The 20,348-nt window shown below is 41.5% G+C and overlaps 1 protein-coding gene across 3 annotated transcripts in view; it reads right to left on the bottom strand.

The window, feature by feature from the left end:
- The window catches only part of cdh13 (cadherin 13, H-cadherin (heart)), a 384,225-nt gene extending 367,775 nt beyond the window's left edge, over positions 1-16,450 (bottom strand). For all 3 annotated transcript variants that reach the window (XM_039614251.1, XM_039614252.1, XM_039614253.1), the window contains exon 1: positions 16,207-16,450. In XM_039614251.1, coding sequence (XP_039470185.1) covers positions 16,207-16,251 — 45 coding nt within the window. In that variant the 5' untranslated portion in view covers positions 16,252-16,450. The remainder of the gene's footprint in view (positions 1-16,206) is intronic.
- Positions 16,451-20,348: the final 3,898 nt, after the last annotated feature.

Raw genomic sequence — 20,348 nt, 5'->3', positions numbered from 1 at the left:
ATGAAATATCGCGGTAGAATATGGGTAAAACGCGCATGCGCAGTGCCTTTGTTTTCATACGCACATGGCCGACTGTTGAGTGAAACGGATGAACCAGAATTGGTTTGTAAAAATGCTGCAACTTCAATGATGTGGAACTGGTTTCGTGTTTGTCCGTCAGATACACAACAAAGCACATTTTTTTGTAGAACATGCAAGCGCGCTGTCGTTATTGCCGTATTTGTCGGACTAAGGTGCTCGTAAATCTGGGAGTAACCTGGGGTATGGGCTCAAAATGTGGTCATAAATATTTTGTACTTGTAAATCAGGATTTGTATGTCTAAAAAGAATTTGTGTGTGTGTAAAAAAGATTTGTACGTGTAAAAAGAATTTGTGCGTGCGTAAAAAAGATTTGTATGTATAAAAAGAATTTGTGTGTGGACTTAGCCAAAAAAAACCCTGCAAGTTACAAGTACGAATTTTGACCCTATTTTTCTTCCTGTCATCTGATTGGTCAATGTCATGTCAATCACAAATGTAACAATCAATCAGAGAACAGATGGGTTTGGCTGTCGGAGGGGCACTTTTTGAACTGCAGGTCCTTGAAGGGTAATACAGTTTGAAGCTGGAGGATCTCTATATAAATATCCGATAGCAGCTAGGTCCGCAGCTGTTGAAAGGACAAAGTTGTGATATATCAGTGGTTAGAAATACCATTATTACTTTAGGATTAGTTTAACACAAAGTCAGGGCTGACCCGGGACCATTGCTGTGAGTCCCAGTGCGCAGCATAAAGGTCCTTTCACATCGGACGCAGGATGTGCTGCTAATGCTAACTAAAAGCCAAGGATCCAGAATTTGTTGCGCTGGCTGCTGAGCTCTGTGGGTTTTTGCAGCAGCTCTACCTGTACTAGATGCACCTGCTCCTTGTCGTTTCTATCTCTGACTTTATGTCCTCTACAAGAGTTTCTGGGTTTTTTTGCTAGTTCTTCAAATGTTCAATAAAAACATGTATGCTAATTCATAACGAAGAAAGCTTTGTAATGAAGACTGTCATTTCCAAAACACTGCCCCCCCATGGTCCGCAGCGCTGTTGAAAAGGCTGTGGAAGTCCCTGTATTAAACACGTAGACCTGTGACACAAAAATCACCAAACTTGGGCGACCACAGACTGTTTTCCTTCGTGGTGATGAAGGAAAACGCTGGGTTAACATGTAAAGGGCATTTATTTCCTTCAAAGACCTGCAGTTCAAAAAGCGCCCCTCCGACAGCCAAACCCATCTGTTCTCTGATTGGATTGTTACATTTGTGATTGACATGACTTTGACCAATCAGATGACAGGAAGAAAAATAGGGTCAAAATTCGTACTTGTGACTTGCAGGATTTTTTGGCTAAGTCCACACACAAATCTTTTTACACACACACAAATCTTTTTACACATACAAAATTTTTTACATACGCACAAATTCTTTTTACACATACAAATCTTTTTACACACACACAAATCTTTTTTACACATACAAATCTTTTCACACACACAAATTCTTTTTACACATACAAATCCTGATTTACAAGTACAAAATATTTATGACCACATTTTGAGCCCATACCTGGGTCCTAAACTCCGTCTGCTTCAGATCCCAAAGTCAAACGAACACAGAGCATCACTGAGAGTAAAAAACTGTCTAAATTCTTTCGTCTATAATAAAACGATCAGCATTTCTGCTTTACCAGGTGTTTAACATCCAGGCATCCATGAAAACAGAATTTATTACATTTAACGGAGTTAGAAGTTAGCAGGAAGTTAGCGGAAGTTAGCTCGCTAGTTTCGCTAGTTACCTAAACATGATATAGCATGTTCTGACTGAGAGATTTCTGAAAAAATTCAAACGTACAGCTCTGCTGTCACTTCCAACATAAATGAAGACAGAAAACTAAACAGCAGTGACGTTTGTAGGGTTACTGAAGTTGGGCTAGCTGGTATATAATGATGTGTTACGTGATCGCTAGCGACACAGCTATGTTAGCATAGCATAAACAGTGAAGCTGGAGGATGAACGCGAACTTTTTTCCACTCGATAAAAGTTAACGTGAGGGTTCCTGATGGTTAGGGACAAATGCAATCGCATGGCAGGATGCTGTAAACGGACCAAACTTCAGTCAAGAGAACAACTGAGATAATCCATCCACAATACGAGGTTAGTCATTAATATACTGCAACAACATGGGAATAGAGCAGCTGTGATAGAATACAGCATTAATGAATCAATGGTACAGAAGTGGAGGAAGCAAGAAGAATGAGTTGAATAAAGTTTGATTTATCTGACTTCTTTGTTTCACTTAATGTGCCTTATAATCCCGTGCACGTTATGGTCAGAAAAATACATATTTGGCTTTTTTATTTGGCACACTGCAGTTTAATGTTGCAAAGCACCTCTTTTTAACTTCAGTGGATATTATACATGGTTATGCTCAGGATATGTCAGCCCATTTCTACTGGAAATGCCTTTTGGTTAAACTTTCAGCAAGGAATTTGCATTTGCACTGTTAAATTTTTATATAGCTTTAATGCTTATAAAAAAAACAGCTGCTTGTTTAAGTGAAAATAAATGGATGGGGTTTTTTTTGAACTAGTAAAGTTGTGGAGTTGTATTTTGTCTCGCATCAATTATATCATCAGTTATATCGTTATCGCAAATTTTCAAATATATATCGTGATAAATATTTTTGGCCATATCGCCCTGCCCTACTTCCAGGCTGGAATATTATTATTCAGTATTATTAGATTCTCCTACAAACTCTTTGAAAAGCCTTCAGTTGATCAAAAACGCTGCAGCGAGAGTAATGACAGAGACTGGAAAGACTGAGCATATTGACTTCTATTCATTGGCTTCTTTTTAAATCCATATCAAATTTAATATCCTTCTCACATAGACGATCTTGAATAATCAGGCCCCATCTTATCTTAAAGCCCTCATAGTACCATATCACCCCAGCAGAGCGCTTTTCTCTCATACTGCTGGCTTATCTGTGGTTTCTAAGGTAGTTGGAAGTAGAAATGGGAGGCTTTCAGGCCCCTCTTCTGTGGAACCAGCTCCCAGTTTGGATTCAGGAGACACGCAGCCTCTCTACTTTTAAGATTAGGCTTAAAACTGTCTTTGTCAATAAAGCTAATTAGGGCTGGATCAGGTGACAGTGAATCCTCCCTTAATTTTTTGCAATAGGCCTGGGCTGCTGAGGGCTTCCCATTATACGCTGACCGTCCTGTCTCGCTCCCTTCACCCTCAAACGATCATTACGGATGGCTGCCTCTCCCTGAGCCTGGTTCTGTAGGAGGTTTCTTCCCACTGCCACCAAGTGCATGCTCGTTGTTGTGGTTTTTTCTTTACCTTCACCTTGATGGGACTCTTATTGTGATTTAGGGTAGAGCTGGGCGATATATCGAGTTTTTTAAAAATATCGATATATTTTTATACGAGATATAAGATGTGACAATATCCTTTATATCGATATAGTCTATGTTACGTTATAATTATAGTTGTGGAGCCACAAGTTTGCCTCTCTTTGGTCCACTTTTGTCTTTACGCAACGTTACTCGCCTCTCTCCTTCACTGAACACAACTCCCCCTCCTCCCCCATCGCTTCACCTGCAGGCAGCGACAAGATGGACACGGCAAATCTCCGTTAACGAGTTACTGCGCATCGCCCGTGCGTGGGGCTGGGCGGTGTCAGCGTGTTAACGAGCTAACCACGCTAACGAGCTAGCCACGCTAACACCATGCACGGCCTGAAATCCTTTCATTTTCTCAAAAGTTGACTGCGCGCCTTTTGTATGAATTCTGGTTGTGCTTGATGACCGCGAACCGATTTTATGTGATACACAGCGCTCAGCAATCTGTCAAAACATGTTTTAGTTCGACTTTGGTAAGCTACGGAGCTGCACCGCTTGATGGATTGTCGGAACATTACGGCTACCGAGGAGCCTCGCGGAGTGATACGTACTGTGCTTCAACGTAATATTACCGTATTGTGTGTATAAGGACCATAAATGGCTCCTGTTCAGAGACATGGTTACTGAAGCGGATTTCAAACCCAGGCTGTCAGTCACGCAGTAGAAGTTGGGAACAGAGCAGCTGTGAAATCTGTCTTTGTTATTATGCTCAGCGTCTGATAGTTTACATTTTGACTGCACAATTGTGAGCTCTTTGTTATGCACAAAACAACATAGTTTTATTTATAGAGCATCATTATTTAATAAATGCTCATAATTTATTTTTGAGTAGTTTTTTTCATGTACATCTATGCTGTATGTTAATAAAAGTGCCTGTGTGACATCTGGGACACAGCTTTGACTAAGAACTCTCTATCCGGTTGTTCAGTCATGACGTGACAAATCCTACTTCCGGGCCTAAAGTAGTCTGCGTTTAATATGGCTTTTGTGTTGTTAACATGTTTAATGTTTTGTATTTTCTTCTATTTAATCTCAAAAAGCTCCTAAAACAGTCAGTGATCACTGTTGACCTCCCTCGGCTTTTATTACTGCTAATCATTTATTTAAGCTCAGTTTTTAAACCCTTACGATGTAACTACAGCACAGCCCATGTAGCAGTATATGAATGACTAACCTCGTATTGTGGATGGATTATCTCACTTGTTCTCCTGGCTGAAGTTTAGTCCTTTTACAGCATCCTGCCATGCGATTACATTTGTTCCTGACCACCGAGAACACTCACGTTAACTTTTATCAGTGGAAAAAAAGTTAGCTTGTTTATGTTATGCTAACATAGCTGTGTTGCTAAGCGGTCACATAGCACATCATTATATACCAGCTAGCCAAACTTCAGTAACCCTACAAACGTCACTGCTGTTTAGTTTTCTGTCTTCATTTATGTTGGAAGTGATAGCAGAGCTGTGCGTTTGAATTTTTTCCAAAACCCCGCAGTCAGGACATGCTATATTGTATTTAGATAGAAGCTAGCGAGCTAACTTCCTGCTAACTTCTACCGCTGTTAAATGTCATAAATTCCATTTTCATGGATGCCTGGATGTTAAACTCAATTGTTACACCTGGTAGAGCAGAACACTGATCATTTTATTAAAGATGAAAGACTTTAGACAGTTTTTCAACTCTCAGTAATGCCACAGTGATCGTTTGATATATGGACCTGCAGCGGAGTTTAGGCCCAGACACGGCCAGTGACGTCAGACTGAACAACCGGATTTGTTCTTACTTTATGGCTTTAAAAAAATATCAAGATATATATCTTATATCGCCATCCAGCTAAAAAATATCGAGATATGAATTTTGGGTCATATCGCCCAGCTCTAATTTAGGGCTAATAAAAAAAATCTAAATAAAACTGAACTGAACTGAGACAAGTTTAAATACTGGAGGCAGCATAGCACAGTCAACCAAAATGATCAATTTGTTGTATAGTGCAGTAAATGTGTCTCTCACTGAACAACATCTTTATGTGTTATGCACATGTTTCTGTCAGTGAGCAAGACTATGCAGAAGAATATCATGAAACAGTGCTGCTATGTTAATTCAAGCCAATTTACAAGTCAAATCCAGGCATTTGTTTGAATCTATTTTCATACAAATTAGGTCAAATTGTATAAACAATCTGATCACTGATACAAAAATAAATCTCACATAATACAACACTGGAAAAAAAACTTGTATCCAAATGATAAAATAAACAAAAAACCTTTCCTCTGAGGTTTCAGGCCACACTGACTTGACAGCCTCACACAGTTAATGCAGATTTGTCAGTCTTACGTCTGTGATCTCCTGTTCCACCACATCCCAGACCTCTGATTGTGGAGGTCATTATCATGTTGTCATGATCATCTCAAACTGGTGAAGAAATCTGTTTTTTAGATGGTTTATTCAGCTGAAAGTAGCCATTAGAAGATGGGTACACTGTGGTCATATAAGAGAGGTCATGGTCAGCAACAGTACCGAGGTAGGCTGTGGCATTTAACCAATGATAAACGTCGTCTAATATTGGTGAGCCCATGTAAGTCGTAGCCTCAGTTTACAGGCGTGCCACCTTGTGTGGTCTTCTTCAAGTTTTGACATGTTGTGTATTCAGAAATGTGTTTTGCATTCCTTGGTTGTAGTAATTCATTATCTGAGTTACTGCTGCCCTCCTATCTGCTAAAACCGCCATTCTCCTCTGAGCTCTGATATCAAACAAGGTATTTTCATCCAGAGAACTCTAGCTCTCTGTATATTTTTAATTTTAGAGAACTCTCTAAAAGCCCTCGAGATTGTTATGTGGGAAAATCCCAGTAGATCAGCAGTTTCTGCAATACTCAGACCCACCTGGCACCAACAACTATGTCATGTTCAAAGTTCCTTAAATAACTTTTTCCTCATTGTGAAGCTCTGAACCACAGGTCATCCTACCCACGTCTACATGCCCAAATGATGCCGTGTCATTGGCCGATTACATGTATGTGTTAATGAGCAGACCAACAGGTGTATGTAAAAACAGGAAACTAAACTGAGATAAATCATGATCTCTGTCCAAATCTATTTGAAAAACTATAAACAATACAATACAGACAAACTTGCACATGTATACTGAGAACTTTTCCCTATTCAAATTTTAGAGTGAAAACTTTAAATTTTGAAATCTGTTTCTGAAATTGTGCTGAATGATTCCTGTTTAACTCCACAGAAAATGTTGAGATTTTTTTCAGAGAATATACTTCAGTTATTGCTATAAACACACAGGGGAGGTTACTTTTAAATACTGTTCTGGAATTACATATAATTGTTTACATTGTTGCCATTTTCAGAGGCTCAGAATTAACTGATGAACTGTTTAATGGTCAGGTGTGGTCTGTTCTCTTATTATCTCATGATCTAAATCGAGAGCTTTTCACTGTAATTTTAGTAACTTTTGATTCTGATTTTAAATATGAGGCTAACAGCTTTCACAGTGCTGAAAAATAAATAAATGAATCAATTTGAGAAATCAGAAAAACTTTAGGTGTGGCCAAATTTGCAATGCTATGTTGGGGGTCAAGTATAGAATGCAAAGAGCTGAACCACTGTGTGATCTTCCTAAATTTTGCTATATAATTATTATAGGTTTGGATTTTAATGCATAATATTATTATTTTATTTAAACAAATATGCATCTGTCATTTCTTGTTTTTAGGATTCTGACGTTATTTTAAAATTTGACGTTTCCTACAGTATCCGATAAACAACAACCATGTTTCTTATCTCTCAAAAACAAAAATAAAATCTTAGACAAATACTGCAGTTACCATGTGTGGACACATTCTAGCTCGCTAAAAAGGACACTCTCCTCCCTACTGTGGCTCCATTAGAAATAATTATCCCCAATCGATCTGCCAGTCCCTCTGTGGAGCAGGAACATGAGCTTGTCTCAGCTTTAACAGCCTTCAAATGTCTGTCAGCTGTATGTGTGTGCATTAGTATATGCTCGAACAGCCCAATCCTGCTCTATGCAGAGCATTGTTTGACTTGTGACAGCTTCCTCCAGGTTCTATAATTCTGTAGGTAGCTTGTCCCAGTGCCGCAGCGGAGCATGTCTCCTAGTGGGAGTCTAGGAAAGGTAGAAAAGCCCTTTCTGAGCAGGTCAACCACAGGGGGGACTGTAATAGTAAATGCGCTGATAACCGACCACCTGGTGTGACTCTACTGCGGCGTGAAAAACCAAGCCGTCACTACGAGGGCCACCGCAGCGGAAAATTGTGTCCAGTAAAGCGTACGAGGTGGGGAGAGGATGTGACAGTGAAGACATGCAATCCTAATGAAAATCAAATCCAGTCAGCTCGCTCGTGGCAGAAAGCCTATAGCACACACTGCATCTCCCCTATAGTTGATAAGAGGGGTGAAGCTGAGATAATGAAAGGGGCGGCAGCCAACCCCACGTCATATTGCTGTTGTCAGGTGAAAACTTTGGATCTCAAAAATGTAATCCTTTCCTGTGGTGAAAAACAATCTGCTTTAATGACAAGCGTGCAGTTTGCAGTTGTTTGAATTAGTTACAGCGTGAGTGTGAAGAGGTGGAAACGGTATCTGGATGGAACTCTCTGCACTCGCCTCGCCAGACCGCAGCCAAAGCCACAGTTTCATCTTTACCTTCATTACTGCTGCCTCAGCCATCCCATGAGGATCGCAGCACAGCCGACAACACCAAAAGCCCTTAAGTGTACTTGCGAATAGCTATCTATGCACTTATGCAGATGGATCGCTCCATGCCCTAAACTCTATGTTTTAATTACTTTGGGTCTGGAAGACAAACTCCTGCATGGATCTCCCAAAACAAGAACTGGCTGAAGCGGTCTGAGATCACTTTGAAAGAGTCTCTTCAGATCATAAAACATGGGCAATAAGGAGCACTAAAGCAAATGATCGCTTAGAAATTAGGGTGATAGGTCAGGAAGTAGTAGGTACACTGATTCTAGCAACAGTACAAGGAAAGAAGGTTCAAGCTGGAGTAAAGTTTTAGGTTTTTGATTGCTACGGCATCATGTTAAAAAGGACCTTATGAACTGAGAATCCTTTGAACTGAAGAAAGCTTTGTGAACATGTAAATCTGCAGTGCACTGAAAGTGTCACATATAGCAGCTCGCAGTGTTTCCTGGCCTACATATTGTGCAAACTTTGAATTTTGAAAGATCACGAGGACAAACCTTAAACGAAGATCAAATATCTTCAAAATATAATAAAACCTGAAAATAATCTTGTCACAAACGGGGTTGTTACCAGTCCATTGGCACTCCTCTTTCCTTTTCTTTTCACTCAATTCTTTTTGCCCCATTATTTAATTCATTTGTAAGCTCAAAGCCTTGGACCTGCCTGCATTAATATGAGATAAACCTGTGAATAGAGCGCAACATTAATTGTGTCTAAAGGAATTCAACTGAGGTGGCAGCCCCCTCTGTCAGTGGCAGGCAAAAGTTGGCTCTCTCTCATTCCCCCACATGCTGACATCAAAAGCAATAAGTGGGAAGAGCTATTCTAATTGCCTTGAAGCGACCTGCCTGCGTAGGCACCAATATAGTGCTTTGTGTGCTCACTTCAAATGAGTCCTCGAATCCCCATCTTTTTCTTGACAGGCGAGTTCAGGGGTTTAAATGGCCTCTCTACCTTTGCAAAAAACGCTCTTACCATACCAGCATCCATCTATAGGAAACCGTCTCACAAAAACAAATGTACACACCTACACAGTCACACGTACAGTTTAAACACTAAGTGGATCTAAGTGGCAATTACCCCCGACGGTCGTTCGAGGAATGTCTGGCATTTTGTTGCCATCTAGGCAACAGGGGTGGTACTGCAAGCATCAGATCCCACCTGATGCCTCCTGAATCACTGAATTAGGGATAAAACCGCGTGAGGGCCAACAGATGGACAAAATTAGATGCAAAAACCATCCTGGTGTCTACCTACCAAGTGAAAAGGAGACTAGAGATATTTTCAGAACAGAAAAAGGGGAGCAGCAGTGGCGCAAGTGGGATGATGAACAAAAAAAAATCTACCTATTTTTGTTCGCTCCAGAGCCAGCAAAGGCAAAAAAAGGATAAAGCGAATAAGCTGTAGTGATTTCTCGTAAAAGTCAAGAAGACCTTCTTAGCTATCATTTCCGTTTAACAGCAGAGAGGGATTTGATTACTTCAAAGACCCTTGCTGAACACAGAAAGAAGTGAAAAACCCCAGAGTCGTGTTGGGAGAGAAGGAAAAAGTAGGGCTGATGCCTTCAAACAATCTCATCATGCTCCAAGTGGAGCATTAGAGTCAGTTTCCACTGCTGCTTTAAGAACAATGTTAAAGTCAAGGTGATAGCTTTAACACCATGTGCAGCAACACAAAAATTATGTAGACACATTTTGAAAGAGTCGAATTATATTTGAGACAATCAGAGCAGATAAAACAGTAAAAATGAGAGCAATGAAATTTCTTTCTGAGTCATCGAGACCAGCCTCATCTCATGGCACTCTCAAGGCGATCTCTTTACGTGTGCACGGACACAGATATTTACTCACGTGTTTGTTTATTTACTTTTGCACAGACACTGTCCTCTAACTGGATTCATCATCCAGGCAACCTGGAAAAGTATTACTGTACAGGACACAGCCAGGGACAGCCTCACCTCTGATAACGTCATGGAAAATATGTACGAAAAGGAGTAAGGACTGATAGGTCCACCAACACAAATAAATCAATTCTGTTTTATTACTGCATCATCAGACTGTTCGAATATGTTCGGTGTCAAAGCTGGGACCACCTCAAACTCATCTCACATATATACACGTACAGGCACACTGCAATGCAAAGGTGATGATCCAATCAACACCTCTTTATACCTGTGACTTCTATACTGGTTCACATAAGAGTTTAGAGCTCTTGCTAATTCCACTCTGCTGTAGGTGGAATGTCCAGAAGCAGTTGTCAGTTGTACCAATTACGAATGTTGCTTAAATATCTAAGCAGATATTAAAAGACATGTCAAAGTTTAAGTGAGCTTTTTTTAAAACCTGCTAATTTTCAGCAAGGAAATAATCTGCCTCATTTTTGCCAGCAGTAGATGAATCCATAGGGGACAGCGCAAGGTAAGCATATGGTAGGCTGTGCATCGCATGCTTATGAACGAGTGTTCATCTATTTTTAAAGACCTCCTTAAACTTTAATTTAAATAAAAATCTAAAAATCTTGCTAAAAGCAAGAACTGGTGTTCGTCTCATTTCTATGTAAAGCCTAACTGGGACTAGGTCAGCCTGAAACCTAGTGGTGTGTTGCCACCCCAAGGAGCTTGTTACAGCAGATCACTGTTAGGATTGGGAATTTTCTGCCCACTGATCCATTTAGTTTGATCATTTCAAGCAAATATGGGAGCGAGATACACAAGATCTGCTTTTTGAAAATGCAAACAAGAACACAAAGAGAGTTTGTGTGTCCTTCACTCACAACTACTACAGTGCACCATTTTGGCTAACTAGTGACTCGCGACACACTGTTGTAGCTGGAAACTCCAGCGACAGAAACATCAGCAGGGAGCAGCTCACCTAAAAAGATCAAGTGCAGCTGGCACAAACCTCAATCACCACTTTGACCCTGTGGCTGTGATTAACGACGCAGTCAGTGATGAAAAGCCAGCTATTTAATGACCTATGCCCTCGTGTTGCCCTTATTCATGACTCGTGAATGGTCTGCAACGCGTCTCTTAGTTGAACTAAATAAAAAATGCATCGCAGCAGCAAAGGCTAATGCAACTTACTGTATCCTCATCTGATACTATTATCTGTAAAACTACTCTTGTGGAAGAAATAGGACCCCGCTGTACCAGCCTTTTACATGAATACACCCACTGTGCTGCTGGCGGCTTCACACACTTTGAGAGGAGTCATCGCAATCATGCTGAAAAAGGAAACTCGCTCTCCTTGCCAAACATAGACCCATGCATGTGTGCGAGAGAGAGAGAGTGTTTTGGGAAAGAGAGACAAACAGAGCGGGTGAATAGCTCCTGAATATCTGTAACGTGTTACACGAGGAGTTTGCTAAAGCTGATAATGGACGACGAGGGGGGGCATGGCATGACCATCTCACTTTCTCTGACACTTGAGATTTTTTGTGGCCGTCAGGGCACGGCTGCTTTTCTCTCATCAGTTATCTGGACCTGGGTATCTATATAGCTCTTTGTCTGTCACCCACTTTATCTTTGTGCTTGTTCATCTGCTTGTCTGACAGGGGAGAACAAACTGTGATGAAAGCTTGATCAACTGGAGGGACGGCGTTAAACTGCACCGCTATGTCCTTCACACATGGTTACTGAGGCCTTTTGTGCATGTGTGCATGTTTGTGTTAGTCTTTTGCTTGACTCACAAACGCACCATTAATCCTCTCTCCTAGAACACGACATTTTCCTTTTTTTTTCTCCCACTTGACACATTTCGTGATTACACTACACAACGTCCATTGGCGTTTTGCATAATTAGGCCACTTATATCAAATGCAGGCAGATTCTAATGGAGCGCTAAGGGGACATATTTACTTTAATTACTACCCTCACTATCTCTGCACTTCATCCTCCCTTGCTTCGACCTCCTCTAACCCACTCCCTTCCTCCGGCGAGTGCAGTGGCAACGTCGAGGGAAAGAAGATTGAAGAAGACTGTTTTTCCCTCAAAGGTCACACTCTCTCCTCATTGGAGTTAAGATAGCATTTGACCTTACAGCCCATTACAGAACATGTTGCTCGACCACAGTCGCAAGGGAACAAATGGAATAAACGGATAAATAAAAAAACTCAGAGTCTCCCATTACAAGGAAAGAGTGTGAACAGGTGTGTGTGTTCGGACTTGTGCGATTGTGGGTCAGGTGTACGGGCACATGTGAGTGTTTTATTTACAGGAAGTTTTTAGAGTTTTCTGTCAATAACAGCAGAGTCTGAAAAAAATCTCCACAGAGCACTCTAACACCACAGACCACGCTTGGCTGCGTGCTTCCACCCAGGAAAGAGCATAGATAAGTACAATGTGAAGGAGAATGAAACCTCAAAGCCCCACACTAGAAAGCCTATTTACCAGCTGATTGTTAGAACCACAGTAACACCAGGGTACATTTAGACAGCAGAGTCTAGATTGCTATTGGACTGCTTTCACTTGAACCATTTCATGCTCCTTTTATTCAGGCTGTTTGTGTGCCTCTGTAGGCTGCTAAGATTGCAAACTTCTCTGCAATTTTTCTTAACTCTAACCCTTTATTTTGGCAGCACGGCTGTGGGAGATGAAACCCAACGGCACCGTGAGAAGAGATGAGGGAAGAATGAGAAGAGAGCAGGGAAGTGTGAGGAAGGGCGAAGACCACAGATGGGAGAATGAAATGAAAAGAAAGAACCACCCTGCCTTAATGACTGGCATTCCTGATTAGTGTCATCATTAGACTTTGTAACGTGTCATCCTTCCGTTCTTTAACTAGACTCCATCATAAAAAGTCCATCACTGAAACAGCACTTAGTAGCAGAGCAGTGGCAGGTCTGAAAAGACACTCCACATAAGAAACCTTGAGAGAGGAAAAAGATCTTAGCTGGAGGTCTGCTTTTGAAAGGATAATTGATTGCAACCAGTGATGGACATGACGGGCTCCATCTGTATAGTTCATAAAGAGGAAAGCACAATACAGTGCACAGGCTACACGTAGTGCACACTGAGCATCTTTCACTAGCCACTGCATATTTAATCCCTCGATAACTAAAAACTAACCCTGGTGGTGTATATGATTAAAAAGAGTCGAGCTAGAAACAGAAAAATTCTAGAAGTGCAAATACTGCGACGCGATGCACACCTGCTGCTGCGCTCCTGAATAATAAATCGCACGGGGATACCAGAAATGGCAGTGGCCTCTATTTTTGATCATGCTAGATCAATGACCCGCCTCTAGAACCGAGTGTCTGTGAGAGACGGAAGAGATAAAAGAATAAAATGCGACCGTGTGTGTATGTGTGTGTTTGTATGTGTCACAGTGAAGGTCAGCCCCATCTATGAGTAACAGGAGACCGTGGCAAGCCTCTGCCTTCAGCTGCACACTTTAAACATTTTTACTGGGGACCGTGACCTCCCTCTTTCCTATCCGTCTCTCTCGGTGCCGGCGGCAGCTTAAACAGGAACGTTAACAGTCCGTTGGTCACCGCAGCCGTAAACGTCCACGACAGCAAATCTTCGCGCAGACATGCCCAGGTGCCAACCCAGGAATTTAAACTGTAGTGAAACTGTCTTCATCCACGGGTGAGAGGCGAGAAAACAGCAGACGGCAGTTTGAGAAAATAAATGGTGGATAAAGTTTGGTTAATTAAGGTAAACAGCTAGTTTGATGGGGTGGGGAGGGCATTCGATGGAGGAGGACAAGGAGGAGAAATCAAAGTGGGAATGGGTGGGGGATCATTGCACCTGCACCTCCCAGCTGTGCTGTGCTTATTCAGAATCACTGCTCCACCTGGAGAGACTGCTTAGCGTTCGATTTGGAAAACGGGGATTTATTACCAAAGAGGGGGCTACTAGTGCAATGTGTGCGTATATCTGCATATCTGTGCGAGGGGGTGGTGGGTGGGTACAGCAGCTTACTGTGGAGATGAGTTCGTCAGACAGGTAGGGAGCCAATCTCTTTAAAAAAAACCTAGTTTGAGCCTACACGCTACAATGTGTTGTTCTACAAGGCAGAAAGGGAAGTTTGTGAATATAGATTTATTCATCTGGATGATGAGTCAAGTAGAACAACTGTAAGTTCACATTTTGCATAAAAATCTGTTTTGCTTGTTTTTGGCCAGACTGGAAAGAAAATCGCTGGAGGGGACGGTGCTGTCATATGTTTTTGTTTTCACTGGTTTGCATTAGTCAGTGTGGATTCACATCTTGAATGATTTATATTTTGGGAATTCCAAGTGCATATATACCTTAGCTGTCAGTGATGACAGGACAGCCACAGGATAAAGATTTAGATTTTTACATAAATATTCGTCCATCAGCTGCCTGTAAGCGGAGGCTAAAGGAAAGCCCAAAGCATGTTTGAATGAGGGTGTCTTTTTGAGTAAACGCCCACAGCTGTAAAGGTTTTTGGAAATACACAAATTTTAAAAAATTACTCAGTACTGAAGACATTTTAGAAGACTTTCCATTATTTTTTCCAAGGCTAGTAAGTGAATCTCGGCCTTCTCACAAAGATGAAAAACATAGGAGTGTGAATAAGATTCAGCATACGCCTTTGAGAGAGAGGGCAGATCCTAATCAATAAAAGAGGGAGTTAAATAATTTCTCTGTAGACACTATTAACCTGAATCTCAGCAGATAAGCAAATTGAACTACAATGTGGAAATCAACCGATGGCTTATCCAATTAAAAGTGAATAATGCACAGCAGGAAGTGTGCACTAAACCTACACGGGTCAAACAAGAAATACCAGAAGAGCTGTGCTGCCTGCTGCCTCTCAATACGCTGAGATGAGGGCGAGCAAGAGACACACAGGATGAGAGAAGAGAGAGAAGCAGCACAACAGAGTTTCCCGAATGAGCTGTTTGCCTGCCACGCTTCGGGGCTCTCCCATTGTTGCTGTGTTTAGAAATAGTCTCAGCTAGGATGCTTTAAAATTAGCTGCTGCTTAAACCTTTGCAGCACGCCACAGAACAGAGCCTGACATTACACAGTGAATATTTCAAAGGAAACTTGTTAGGATCTTCAAGAGGAATATATGAATATGCATCAGTAAGAGAAGGTCAGAGATCAAGGCTGGGAAAAAAAACGCGTTTGTGCACCTGGATCCGTTCTTGCGAGAGTTCACAAAGGTGGATGATTATTCAGGGGAAAATACGGCAGAAGTGACATAGAAGGGAGGTTCGGCATCCTTGGTGCTGAAATCCTGATCTAAAGGTACTAACAGCTGTTCCGAGTTACCGCTCCCTCTCTTCATATTAAAGTCAGATCAAACGGACGAGTGGCTCTATCACAGTGGGAATTAAGGCCTTATTAAATATCTCAAGGGAGCCCACGTCTGCAGAGACCAGTAGACTTGAGTAAAAATACCCAGAGAGAAGCCCAACACAGCAGAGCGGCCAAGTTAGTTCACTGCCCCTCTTTCTGTGTCTCTGACACCCCCCGCTGCCTTCCCCTCTTTTTCCTCCTCTCCTCTTCTCCATGCTCCTGTGTGTGCTTCTCGCTCACACACTCACAAGCCCAAAGAAACGCTCAAGTTGGTGGCTGAGCGGAATATAGATGCGACTGGAGACAAGAGCTGGTGCCGTGATTTGCACATAGACAGAGGATACACACCCTGCGCTCTGCTTCAGTCTTCTTCCATCTTCAGTTTCTCTACTCCTTCCCCTGTTTTCTCCTTCTCTGGACAAAATGTGAAAGGCATTGCTAAAGTGAACGAACCCTGCACACACTGCCAGACCCTCTATATGCTCTGCCCCAAACTCGGAGCCCTAAATGACAATCAGACGCGCGCAAGAAGGACTAAACGCGAATAAACTTACACGGATGGACCTGGCTCTGCAGGTGATGTATCGTGTGCCATTTCCAGACTCGGGACAAACTTGACAGCACATATGTTTGCGCCATTAACACACAAGGGTAGCCCGGATGAGACCAAACGGAGGACCAGAATAAAAAGAGCGTCGGATCGCTCCCAGTCTCAGTAAAATAGTCCCCAAATCCCTCACACACACGCACACATCTCGTCTGTCTTACCTGGTGGAAGAGAAAAGCCAAGAGAACGCAGACTCCAATCTCCATGTTCGGTTAAATTTCTCTGGGTGCGAAACACAAACAGCTTCAAGACAGGGCGATAGAGACTCTGTGAGCTGTGTTCATAATTCCACTGTCCAACCGCCGGAGAGAGAGGAAAGCCTTTCGCCGTGAGCCGTCAGCTGCCAACTTCCTCCAAATATAACTGCAGTCTGATCGGCACAGCGCTGGATAGTGAAGGCGAGACCACGACCAATAGATTTATGAGCAGGACAGAGATGGGGGGAGGCGGAGAGGGGAGTGGTGGGGGTGCGGGGATGAGGCGGGGAGTTCGTCGCGATCCAAGTAGCGGGTCAGCGTCGACACCCGGTTCATTTGTGGAGTTTTCAGTGATCGGCAGGTGCAGCCGCAGGTTTCGAGGATTCATCAACATGACGCGTATCGCGCCGTTTCAGTTTTCACACGCGACAGGTTTATAGCCGCGATAGTGTCTGTAATTCATCCTCTTTTAAAGATTATTTTCACTCTGTCATCAGTGTGGCGCACGGGAAGCCTCTATTACAGACATCCCATGAAGCCGCACCACGGCGATGATGCCTGAGAGAAACTTCAGTAATGAAACATTTGAAACCCAAACTAGAAACAAGCCACGACCAAAGAATGCTGCTGCTTAAACATGAATCATTCATTCGGCCTTTAATAGCTTACTTTAGAGCTGCATTCGTTTCAGCGCGTTTCCTTGCTTCTAGCTAAATGATCAATTGTTAATTTGTGTGGGGAATGAAATTTTGCAGTTCTCTTTTCAGTACGTGCATCGCAGCCAAGTTGAGGACGTAGTTCTGTATGTTCATTATAAATGTAAAAAACCGACCTCTGCATATGTAGGTGACTAATTTATTGTCACTGCTTTTTATGTTTCTTTTAATGCCGCTTCTTTTTTATTAGCTCTATGTTCTGGTAAGCTAAAAACACTGAAAAGCGCATTTCTGTTCTATTCTTAAGCCAGGGTAGCCCCTTTAGCCTTTCTTTTTCTCTTGGAAGCATTCGTGTAAAAACGAAGCCCACACCTGATAAAAGTCTCCAACAACAACACCTCCTGTTGGAGAAGCATTCGTTTAAAAAAATGGTGCTTGAAATTGAAGAAGTCCTTGAAGTAAAAGAAAGAAAGAAAGAAAGAAAGCTCCATTTACATTTTCAGATAGAACAAGAGGGCTTGTAGCTGAGAGCCACAGAGAAGGAAGGCTTCACTCCATCTCCAGCCTTTTACTTTAAAACACAAGATCCTTGCTCAGGTGTCCTTGAAGGGGGGGGGGAGCACTCAGTAGCTAAAGTCATGCCGTTGTGTAACTGACTGTGACCTCTGAGTTTGCAGGTGGGAATAATCAATTAATTACCGCACAATTATTAAAGAGGAGGATGGCTCATTAGAATTCAACCCTGCTGCTGATTAGCCCTAATAACATAAAATACAGTGTAGGGAGATTGCCTTTGGTTCTTCCAGGGATGATGCAGAACAAAGCATGTCGGGCACTAGCTTAAGCCTGCAGTTTCAGTATCCTGCCATTTAGTTGACTTTCAGAAAAAAATCCTAATACGGAAACAAAACATGGTGTTGTGAATAATGGCCAGGATTCAGATATCTGCCAATCTACCTCATCACTGCTCGCCGAGTGCTCCTCAGTGAACTTTTTTTTTCTAGGCCCAAAGGTCAGATGTCTGTAAACCAGCCCATCAGTCTTTCTTAAGAGGCAGAATTGTCACAAAGCACACTTAATCTTCATGCAACGTACCCTTAACCTCCAACACAGAGATAAGTCATAGAGGCTGAAACAGATGGATGGGTCTGCTGTTCAAAGCAACTGAACTCGGAGGTAATGGAAACATTTAGAGCTTCCCTCTTACACTCTCCCTTTCTATTCTATCCATCTGTCCATTTCTTACACCTAAACAATTGTAACATGGTACATAATGTAGGGACAGATTTCTGCATACAGCCATCACAGTTTGAGAAAAGGGAAAGGTTAGCGCCAGTCAGTTGTGGGTCCTTGTGAGTCTCTCTCAGTGCAGCAGTCAAACTCTCCCCTTCACTTTCTCAATGGATGTGAAAAATGAGGGCAAGAATTGTTGTGACGCCTGAGGAATTGCTTTTCCCAGACAATATTTCTGCCATATTCATTTATCAGTAAAGTAAAAGCATAGGGATTGTATCACCGCTGCCTGCTTAGTTCAGAGCACACACGTTCAGCTGCAGACCGCAGGAAGATGACTGGTATAATCAATTAAAATGACACGGCAGAATGAAGAATAAAATGTCAAACAGTGTGTAACATTCCCTGTCACATATTTCATGATCATCACTACATATTTTAGATTATGGGAATGACACAAAGAGCGTCATATTCGGTTTTGTAAGCCGTGGCTAAGTGGAATCAACAAATGATGACTGAAATGTGTGTTCAGTGGGTTTAGCTCAGTCAGCTCTATGGTTCAGTTTCATTACTCTCAAATACTCCAGACTCTATTTTGTGACCTCAGAAATATCATTTCTAATTGTTAAATTTGTGGCTATCGAACATTTTTTAATAATTATGTTTCTATAATTCAGATTTGATACCTAAAAACATGGCTGGTGACTGATTTAACTGCTTTTTCAGTCTCTTTTCAGCAACTTGGTGGAAAATTATAGCTGCAGAACAACAGTAGAAGTTAATGGTGGACCAGTTGTCTGAAATAGGAGGATAATATGCAGCCAGTGAAAGAGGATGTGGCAACGCTGACTGACTTTGATTGTTGTCTGTCTGAGGTTGCATTTCCTCCATCTGATATCAAAAGACTGCAACTGCATATAGTAAGGTATTAAAACCAAGGACACGGATGTTTGTGTACGTATCCAAACATAAAGAAAAGAAAAATACAGTCCTCTGAAAATAAGAAATATATTGTGTATTATTAGTGGTGTTTATTATCTTCTTTTTTCTGTTTTTCATAGAAAAAATTAATATTTTTGATATGTGAGAGGAAAGAGCAACAATGTTACTACCACAAAGTTAAGAGACAAACCATTCAAAAGATTGGGAAACATCAATACTACACTTCTCGTGTATATCCTCATGTATATAATGTATGTATAGTAACAAGTTATCCATCCTGTATTTATTCCTTAATGTTTGCAACATCCTCACATGCTGCACATGAATATGCAACACGTGTTGCTTTTGTCTTTGTCATGTTGCTATTGTCACCATTATACAATGTCTATTCGTGTAAACAAACACACTCAATAAAGCTGATTCTGATTCCTATTCAGATTCATAATACTAATTTCAAAAGCATCTTCCACTAGATGGCCACTGGGAAAAACCAAAAACAAACAGTAGATAAAGCAGGATCCCCGCCACGGTCTTTATCAGCTGCTGTTTCCAACTGAAATCAAATACATGGAGCAACCTACACTTCTAACAACACCTAAAAACGCCCATCATAACAACTATGCCTCCCCAACCCCAGGAAGGTGAAAATCAGTTTAAGAGCCTAGACACTGAACTGTGTCGAGAACCTTTCGATCAAGACCGAAGGAGGAAAAGCAGCAAGCAGTTTTCCAGAAACACAACCTTCAGTTACACCTCACTTCAGAACAGAGACATAAGCAGAAAGAAAATGTATAATAATCTTTGTGGCTTCTCTTTCTTGACCTTCAAAATACAAAATAAGAGTAACTATTCAGTTACAGTTATTGTTTAAATAGGTGATAATTAGAATACAATTACTTTGTTGAAATAAATGGATTACATGGCGGTCTTTTCATATATTAGGCTATGCCCTCTCTAATTTTGTGTAATTGAGACCAGGGTTTCCATTACCCTTACTTGTATTCTTATTAATCGATTGACTGATTGGGAATTAAAAACAATGTAATAAAGAAAAACACACGTTTGTTCTTATGGATTCTTTATTAGGTTTATTTGATTTAGGATTTAAGTGACAGCTTGTAAAGGTGAAGACAAGCGGACTGACCATCCTACCTGTGTCAGAAAAGAGCCGAAGTTTGAGCTGTTCACATTTAATCATTTGTCTGTAACCTAAACTTTTGGTATGTGTAAAAAGAGAAGTGTTAGCAGTAGCAGCTCAATCACCTGCTTATGAGC

The sequence above is a fragment of the Oreochromis aureus genome, linkage group 7, assembly GCF_013358895.1.
Source record: "Oreochromis aureus strain Israel breed Guangdong linkage group 7, ZZ_aureus, whole genome shotgun sequence".
Classification (NCBI taxonomy): domain Eukaryota; kingdom Metazoa; phylum Chordata; class Actinopteri; order Cichliformes; family Cichlidae; genus Oreochromis; species Oreochromis aureus.
Note: the sequence above shows the minus strand (reverse complement) of the source record. Positions and strands in the feature narration are given on the sequence as shown.